Source organism: Athene cunicularia, assembly GCF_003259725.1.
Source record: "Athene cunicularia isolate RWA chromosome 12 unlocalized genomic scaffold, athCun1 chr12_part1, whole genome shotgun sequence".
NCBI classification, from domain to species: Eukaryota; Metazoa; Chordata; class Aves; order Strigiformes; family Strigidae; genus Athene; species Athene cunicularia.
In genome coordinates, this window is record NW_020799116.1 from 3,171,481 (window position 1) to 3,180,837 (window position 9,357).

Genomic DNA, 9,357 nt, shown 5'->3' on the forward strand with positions numbered 1-9,357 from the left:
GCCCAACAGCCCCTTCTGCACAGAAATCCTTCCTCAGAGCCAGCCTGACCCTGCCCTGGGCAGCTTGAGTCCATTCCCTCGGGGCCTGGCGCTGGGGCCTTGGCTCCAGAGACTCATCCCCCCTCTCTGCCCCCTCCTGGCAGGGAGTTGCAGAGGGCCAGGAGGTCTCCCCTCAGCCTCCTCTTCTCCAGACTGAACCCCCCCAGTTCCCCCAGCCGCTCCCCAGCAGACCTGTGCTCCAGACCCTGCCCCAGCTCCGTTGCCCTTCTCTGGCCACGCTCGAGTCATTCAATGGCCTTTTTGGGGTGAGGGGCTCAAAACTGAACCCAGGAATCGAGGTGCAGCCTCACCAGTGCCGAGCCCAGGGCTCAGATCCCTTCCCTGTCCCTGCTGGCCACGCTAGTTCTGATATAGCTGCTGCCTGGTCTCTGCCTCCTCCGTCCACGTTCCAAACCTGAGCGTCTTTGCAGACAGAAACGAGCCCTGCGAGCTGATTTACCACCACACACAGCCCCAGTGCCACCCCGGCACTGCATGACCACACGGCGCGGTGCCCGCACGAGGAGCTGACAAACCAGCGTCTCCGGCACATCATCCCCGGGGGCTCCCGGCCGAGCACGGCCACAACTGGGACAGACTAACCCAAAACCATCCCTCTGGAAGGAAATGTATAATGGGCACCAACACTGTGCGCTGCACAGGAAACGGTGAGGAGCAACCCAGCCTGCCTGCTAGCCTGGGCACCTCTGAGCTAGATGGCATTTAATTCAGCTGAGGGCCTGAATTAAAGATGAGGAGAAGTGGCAGACCTGGGTCAGAAAGTCTTCCCAGGAAAGATGCCAAGAGGATTTTAGGATCCACTGAGCTCCTGGTGCACTGCAGCTGTGAAAAAAAACCTAAGGAGCTCTGTGGCCTTCCCTGGTGAGGGCGTGATTTTGCCCCTGCAGTGCTGGTCAGGCTGGCACGACCCAGCCTGGAAATGGGCACAGCTGTAACAGCTCTGCTGAAATCGGTGAGGAGGAGAAAAGAGCCACGAGTGCGGGGTGAGGCCGGAGGAAAGCACTCCTGGGTGGGCAGCAGCCCTCAGCAACAGAGCCTCTCAGCCTGAGAGAGAAAAGGGCCATGCTCCAGTGTGGCAGAAGGTGGCAGATGTAAGGAAAAAAAATAAATAAATTCAGGCACCAATTTTACCTGACCCAGCAAAGGCTTGGGCAGGCACCCGGCTTTTATGCACGGCCCTCAGTCGGTCCCTCGCAGGAGCAGAACAGCAGCTCCTGGGTCTTTCCTTCCACGCTGCAAGTGTCGGTATTTCATCTGCAATTCTGAGCATTTATTTGGGCTCCAGGTGCATCCAGGAGCTCACCCAGAGCTCGCCGCTCTGCAAACACAGCAGCTGCATGTGTGAGGGTCCCCCAGGACACCAGCGGGTCCCAGACATGGCAGGATGGGGCAGCGATGCAGGAGGCAGCGGATTAATGTGTGGGAAGGCTACGGCGCTTGTGGAGGATGCAAGAGAGAGGGTTTAAGGTGAAAGCAGCTCAAACAGGTACAGGAAAAACAGGGAGCCACCGGAGCAGCCATGGGGGACAGGCAGCCATGGCCACTGCCAGGAGCACGGGGGCTAGCTCTAGCCTGCGTCTGCCTGCCCTGGTCCCTCCTGTCCCTGTGCGCCCGCTCTGCCCTGGCACCAGGGCAAGGGGAGCCTGTACCCTGGCCCACAGAGCAGCTCCAGGATCTCACAGCCTGTTTGCCAAAGAGAATTAAACTACAGATTTACTACCAGAGCAAAGGAGCGTGCCCGAATCACCACATGTACCCCAACGCCTCTGCCGATGGTGACCGGCCTCTCCCCACGAGTCTGCTCTGCAGGTCCCTGGGAAGTGGCCGTGGCTGTGCCACCACCCCCCAAGGCAGGTCCTCTCCCAGCGAAGAGCAGCGCAACGCTCCCCTCTTCCCACCTCTCCTACATGTCCCCAGCAGCAAGCCGAGTCCTCTGCTCTGTCACAAGCAATTCCCTTTTCCACGTGTCCCCAGGCTGCGCGATGTCCTGGAAACACCTCCCCGTGCCTGTAGCAAGGAGTGACATTGATGTGCAGAGCAAAGAACAAGGAGGGGATCCCCACGCGGTCGCCAGGCCTCGGCGCTGCCCTTTTCAACAAGCCCCTCGCAGCAGGTCTGAGGGGGCAAGGACGGGGCTCTGCCTGCCCGTCCCTCTGCCCGCGGCGCCGTTCTGCCAGCACCTGCCTCCAAATGCCCCGAGGTCCCTTGCAGACCCTCAGGATAACCTTGGGTTTGTTTAAAACAGCCTATTTCTACACCTTGCAACCTCATGAAAAACACCAAGCGATGACTCCTGCAAGAGCCACTATTAAAAAGGAAAAATATAACCCAGCTCCCATCCATTTTGCTTTTAATTCTTGTTCTTCTGAAGGTGTAGTGCCGGTCCCCACTGCCAGTGGCACCAAGGACAGCCAGCTGCTTTGTCACACCCCAGAGCTGCCATCTCTCCCCTAGGCCCTGGCCTCTAACTCCCTTTTCCAGCATTTTCCCAGTTGGAAAGACAAGATTTGAGACTGGGCATTTTGGTGTGCAGAGGGAGGAGGAACCAGCTGCAGTTTGCAGGGTTGCCCGTGGGATCCTGCTGGGGCTCTGGCCTCAGAGAAACCAGCATTTCTCGCCTTGGTTTTCACAGAATCACAGAATCATTCAGGTTGGAAAAGACCCTTGGGTTCATCGAGTCCAACCATTTTGCAGCTGGTTCACGGCTTCCTACTCCTCGGTGCTGCCTGGTCAGTCCCTTAGAAATGAAATGGGCACCTCTAGGGCTTTTGATATCCTCGCAAAAGAAATTAATTGAATTCAATGTTATGAATCTGGCTGCAATATCCGAGCGAGATTTTAGCAGAGGGAGATGGGGAGGCTCCTCCTGGCAGGATAACATCCCTGGTTGAAGGTGCACTGTAGCTAATTTGGACCGTCTGAGTAACCCGGTGTTCACCAAGTTCCACAGTTATCCCACCGCCCCCCCAGTCCTGTGCAGTTGTGCCTGTGGGATTCAAATCTGATTTTTTAATCACTTTTGCTGTCTACTCTGCAGGTTTGGGTGAAGAATGGCTTTTACTGCTCTTGCCTGCCATGGGTGGAAGGGGCTAAGGACACACCCTGCAGCTGAGAGATGTGTCCCCTCCCTGGACTCCCACAGGACACATGAGGGACTGAAAACTGGAAATTATGGGGCTAACTGGGGGGAAACCAGCAACTGCTGGGTCCCAAAGGGGCTTGTTAAACCTGGCTTGGGAACAGCGAGGCGTTTGGCCCCCTGGGTAGCGCATCACTCCCATCATCACTGCAGACACACCTCTCAGTTGGGGTTATCTCGGTGACCCCCCTCCCCAGCTCCTCCCATCTACCTTGTGCCAAAGGGGAGGAAGCTCTGGGTGCTGTATCCTCCGCCGTGCCCACGGCTGCTCACCACGATGCTGTGCCATCAGCACATCGGGGGTCCCCACTGGAGAGCACCAACACGGTGTCCCTGGGCACTGCACACCAGCCTGTGTGTGACTGTGACTCTGGGGTCTGGAGTGGCCGTAGGAAACCTCCTGAGAGCTGAGCACCAAAAGGAAAGGAGACAAACACAGCCCCGCCCCTGCTAAAAATAGAAATCCCTCAAAAATAAATGAAAACTAAAGGCGGTGTGCTCAGGATGGCTAGCACTGGCCATTTACACAGACGGGAGCTCTCTTAGGGCATTTTGCTCCACGGGCTGTTTCTGAGTCAAAAAAAACCCCAGCAGGATTCAGAATAGAGTTACGAGTTTGTATGAATCAGAACTGACAGTTACTTTATCTGGAACGAGAGTTAAGGGATGTGAGCTCCAGGACACGAACGGCTCTGAAATGCCGGCTCAGGCCCTCCCTGCAGGTCCAGAGGCACACTAACAGCTCCTCCAGGAGGTTACACTGCCTTGCAACGCCCAGGGCCAGCTCCAGCAGAGCACAAGGTGCTGGACAGACACGAAGGTCCCCACTGCACGACAGGAGTGGCAGGGGGAGGAAAGAAGAACTCTTCAGGAAAGCCTTTTTTGGGGCCAGAAGCTGGTAATTCAGCAAATGCAAAGTTTTTTTGCAGTGATGTCTTCTTTTTGCTGCAAGGTCAGCAGGTGGAAGCAATTCACCTGGAAGATCATATATTGGCAATAGTTCTCCCTTGGGCAGAGAAAGGGTTTGAGGCTACTTCATCCTCATTCCCAGCAGCTGTCCCAGTTATGCTCCTCACTGGTTTGGAGCAGTGGTGTCTGTGTCTCATTTTTTTCATTAAGAATTTCAACGAATGACTATTATACGCGTTGAAAACAATTTTTTTGAAACCTCAAACCCTCTCCAAGAGGAGCTGTCTCTCCAGCAAGTCCCAGTTGGGACGACGAGCCCATCCTGACGTGGCTCAGCAGGGATCCCAACTCAGGTGGTGGCAAACGCAGCTCAGGTGCAGCTGGTGATCAAGGCTCTGCCCCTGCTCCCAGTTCATGTGCTGGTGGGTGGGAAGAGCTCATCTGAGAGGTGAGCGTAGCTCTGAGCTCCCAAAGGAGAAAAGGGCTGAGATGGATATGTACGATCACATTCTCCATCGGGCAAGGTGTGTGGACACGGCACAGTTAACTCCAAAGTGCCACTGATAAAGCCAAACCCCTGGCTAGTGGCACGGCCTTGGGGTGGAAGGTGGCCCACGCGTCGTGTGCCTGGCCCAAGGGAGCTGGGAGGTGTCACCACACCGACCGCCAGGCCTGAAGCACGGGGAAACACCTTCAAACGTTGGCAGTCGCTTCCTCCACGCAGGAGAGCTCAGCTGGCTGCCTTTTTTGACCATCAGTAAGTACAAAACCAAAGCCGCTGCTTGAAAACAGAGCCCTGGGCCCGCTCAGAGCGACCGTCCTCACAGAGAAATGTGTGTGCGGTGTCACACGGAGGTGGCTGGGGTCTCTCCCAGGACAACTTTGTTCAAAGCTCAGATTTAACTCACAGGGTGACCAGGTCTTCCGTTACAACAGAGAATTAGGGAATCAGAGGAAACTTTCAGGCTCCTGGGCAGCCACCTCAGTGCGTGGTGGTGGTGGTGTAAGTGTGCTCCTGTGCTCTGGTCTCCAGAGAGGTCGCTGGCATTGAGACATCCACAAAATCAGCCCAGCTGCCTTTACCTCACTCCTGTACCTGCCCAGGGATCACCCATGCAGCTTGTCTTCCTTCAAGTAAACATCATCCCGTGGGACTTTCTGAAAGAGGTCCTCCATTAATGTTGAGGACTGGGGTGGCATCAGGGTGCTGTCAGTCATACAGTTGTTGATGTGTTCATGTTAAAGGCCTATTTCTGGTTTTATAACAGAAGGATTTAGCAAAATCTCCAGTTTTGCGTTACTGGGATTTTGAACAGGGCAGATGGCTACATTTCTATTTGCAATAAAGCAGTCTTTCCTCTTAATTAGATCCAGTTTCCTCCTAGGGGGGCAGTGGCTTTTGAGCTGGAGCTTTCTGTGAAGCTCTAATTAAACCCTTCCTTGATTGTCGTCCAATAATTAGACATTGATAATTTAAACTTTTTTTTTTTCTTTTTTAAAAAGATACTGAATTCCTGATCCTCCCTCCTCTCCTCTTCCCCTACCTTCCAGCTCTTGATTTTTCAAGAGCTGGTTCATGCCCTCTCTCAGCAGCCCTGTATTCTGCACCAGCCATCCCGTAGGGACAGGGTGGACCCACCTCTGCCCCATCTCTCTGCCTTTCACCTTGTTTCCCTGTTTTTCACCAGTGAGACCATGAAACTTTGGGCCTTGCTGTTGCTTCTGCCATAGTGGTGCCAGTCTTCCTTCAGCCAAAACCTCACTGAGGCAGGAGGAATGCCTTTCCCTTCTCTGCCCCTCCAAGCCCTCTGCTCTGGCACATCCCAGGTGGGTGAATCTCCGAAGTTTGCCATCGTGGAGTCTGCGTCGGGCCACATCCCTGCCCTGCCCATGGGATTTGGCCCATGATGGGTCACGGCAGCCCCTTCTCCACGCACAAGGTAACACACCCACCTGCAGCTGCCTCTGATATGCCCAGGGAAGCTCAGCCCTGCCCAGGCTCCCTCTTGCCAGGACACACCACCCCACTGCCTCTGTGTCTTGGCCCTCCCTCAGGGTGACACCAGCCTCTCCTGCAGGACAGAAACTCTCTAGTACTGCCACATCTCGGGGCAGGGTGGATGACCAAGTCTCTGTTAATGCTGCCTTGGACTTTCCCCGACACAGCAAGTCCCGTGGCCGTGCTGCTTTGGGAAAGCTCTGAGCCACGCCTGGGCCAGCTGGGGCCCAGGAGCACCAGCCCATGGCCCCAGCAAGCCACACATTCAGGGTTCTTACAAGTGAAGTTGTGAGCAACACAAGTGTAGCCGCAAGGTGCAAAGTGTGAGCAGGGACAAGCCCCAGAGCAGGACGAGGGGTACCTAGAGGTGACAGCAGCAGGGTGCTGCCGTGGCCACCCAAGCCTGAGCCGGGGAATGACAGGAGGCGCCGCGGAGGAAGCCCGGGGCTGCCTTCAGTGCGGTGCCCTCCACCAGGCAGCTCCCTGCACAGCAGCAGCACCGCCCAGGCTCTCCAAGCCACTTGATTAAGCTGCTGACAATCGGTAGGATTTGGGCTCTGAGCTTGCCTTAAACCGGTAAATCTTTGGGACAGGGAAAATTAAAGATGAAGGAATTTCCCAATAAGCCAAAGCAGCTCCAGGTCTGGCTGGGGTCCTGGGTGAGGAGAGGTCAGGCTTTCCAGCCCAAGCCAGCTGCAAGGGCAAGAGCTGGGCTAGCTGCAAGCCCCTAGCATGGGGGGGGCTGTATCCTCCCACATCAGTGACCGGGGCCCTCCTCCCGGGGCGGGCAGATTGGGGTCCTTTTGTAAGGAATATGGGGGACTCTGGGTCTATTCACACTTTGTATGCAGTGGGGAGTAACACAATGTCTTCCCACATGTGGTAAAACTGGAGAGCAAAGGAAGTGAAGGGTCCTACTACCGGGAGGAGCTCAGGATCTTTCTCCCAAAAGGACAGACCATCTGTGAGGACAGCTTGGAGATCTGTGCACAAGGGGACGCTTGGGATCCTTATCAACATACGCATCAGGTCCCTTTCTGGGGAGAAGTTTGGGTTGTTGTATGGTGTCTCTTTGAGGAGTGTTGAGGTACGTCTATGGTGGAGTTTCTTTTGTGGAGGGAGCTGAGGAGGAGCTATAGACAGGGCCACTTTGGGAGGAATGACTGGGCTTGAGCCTGTGGTCACTTCTCAGGAAATATCAAGGTAAATGGGTGGTGTCCTTCCGTGGGAAGCACTGTACCTGGGGTCTCCTTGTGCAGAGAGCTGAGGAAGGTTGGTCCTCACAGCCTGTTCATGATGCTGGAGGAAGGGGGTGTGGGCATGACATGTCTTTAAGGGGAAGCTGGATGGTCTGTTCCTGCACAGGTGCTTTTCCAGGGCTCGGGGGGTCCATGCATGGGCTCCTGTCCGTGTTGGGGTCCCTCCAGAGGCTGGGGGTTCCCCTGAAGTGGGTATCCTCTGGGGACAAGCTTGCTCAGGGATACCCTTGAGGCTGGGTAGACAGGAAGACTCACCCCTGATGTGGGGTGCCCTGGGGGATCTGAGTTCCCAGACGGCTGGTCCCAGGTCCAGCGTGCCCTAGGGCATCCTTGACTCTGTGGGACACTCCTTGTTGTATGGTGTCCCAAAGCTGGTCCTTTACTGGGGGCCCTCAAGGCTGATCCCTGGCCCAGGGTCTCCTGGGGTGCTCCAGGGCCTGGCCTGGCTCTCCTGGGATGCTCCAGGCTGCCCAGGTGTCCCAGGGCTAGGGCCTGTTCTGGGGCCCCCTGAGGTGGGTCCCTGATCCAGCTTCCCCTCTGTGTCCTAGGGAGCCTCATGTTTCCATGGGAGTCATATCTTGCCTGGGGAGTCCAGTGCCCAGAAGAGATGGCCATTCCTGGTGCTCTGTCACTGCCAGTGCCTGGCCTGGATGTCCCAGGAAGCCCTGGGCTGCCCTGGGGACGGTTCTTGGCTGGGATGCCCCAAGGCCCTGCAGGCCCTGCCCAGCTTCCTTGAGCAAACATGGTGTTCCCTGCAGCCAGCCTCTGCCTGGGGAGCCCTGGGTGCCAGTGCCTAGAGCTGGAACCTGTTCCTGGTGCTCTGTCAGGGCTAGTGCCAGGCCTGGGTGTCTCAGGAAGCCCTGGCATGTCCTGGGCCTGCTTCCCATCAGGGATGTCCTATGGATCCACAGTACTTGTACCCAGCCCAGCCTTCTCGGCAACCCTGGTGTTCCTTGTGGCCGGGGGCCCTGATACCATAGAATCATTCAATCATTCTATCACAGAATCATTCTATCATTCTATCTAGAACAATTCTATCATTCTAATCATTCTATCATAGAATGATTCTATGATTCTCGGGCAACCCTGGTGTTCCTTGTGGCCAGGGGCCGTGATACCATAGAATCATTCAATCATTCTATCACAGAATCATTCTATCAAGAACAATTCTATCATTCTAATCATTCTATCATAGAATGATTCTATGATTCTCGGGCAATCGTGGTGTTCCTGGTGGCCAGAAGCCCTGATACTGGTGCCTGGGGAGCCGTGGGTGCCAATGCCCCGAGCTGGTGCCCATTCTCAGTACTCTGTCAGGGTGAGTGCCTGGCCTGGGTGTCCCAGGAAGCTATGGGGCTGATTCCTGGAATCGTGGCCCCGCAGCGCTTGGACCCATCCCAGCTTCTTGGAGCAACCCTAGCCTTCCCCATGACCAGGGACCCCTCTACCGCGGCCCTGCCCTTGGCGCTGCCATCCCGGCAAACCCGCTCCCCCCGCAAAGAAAACCCTTCAGGGCCTGATGCCCGCCGGTGTGTGTGTGTGTGTGTGTGTGTGTGTGTGTGTGTGCGTACCTGCCAGCAGCTGCATCCAGGCGCAGATCTTGTAGACGGTGGCGGTGTTGCAGAAGAAGAAGAGAGCGAAGCAGGTGATGCAGCCCAGCGTCAGCACCATGGAGAGCAGCACGAAGAAGGCCGCCGCCTGGAAGGCGCCCGAGGGGATGGTGCTGAAGTCGGTGAAGGAGCCGCGGCACGACAGCTCCCGGCCCGCCAGCCCGCTGCCCACGCAGTAGTGGAACAGCCCGAAGTAACCGGGTTTGGGCGTGTTGACGCTGTCGCCCACCCAGTAGGGTTGGATGAAGACCACCACGTTGATGATGGCGAAGCAGATGGTGAAGATGGCCCAGAGCACGCCGATGGCGCGCGAGTTCCGCACGTAGTTGTCATGGTAGAGCTTGGAGGCTTCCTGCGAGGGCAGCATCCTGCCGGCCGCCG

General features: G+C 56.4%; 1 protein-coding gene across 1 annotated transcript; it reads right to left on the reverse strand.

The window, feature by feature from the left end:
* Positions 1 to 8,875: 8,875 nt before the first annotated feature.
* On the reverse strand, positions 8,876 to 9,351 carry LHFPL4 (LHFPL tetraspan subfamily member 4). Its single transcript, XM_026857534.1, has one exon. The coding sequence runs from the start codon at positions 9,341 to 9,343 to the stop codon at positions 8,876 to 8,878; it is 468 nt and encodes a 155-aa protein (XP_026713335.1). The 5' UTR covers positions 9,344 to 9,351.
* Between the last annotated feature and the right edge of the window lie 6 nt (positions 9,352 to 9,357).

What these genes read in the sequence shown, in the direction of transcription:
- LHFPL4 (XM_026857534.1), bottom strand. Translation starts at nt 9,343, where the DNA reads ATGCTGCCCTCGCAGGAAGCCTCCAAGCTCTACCATGACAACTACGTG.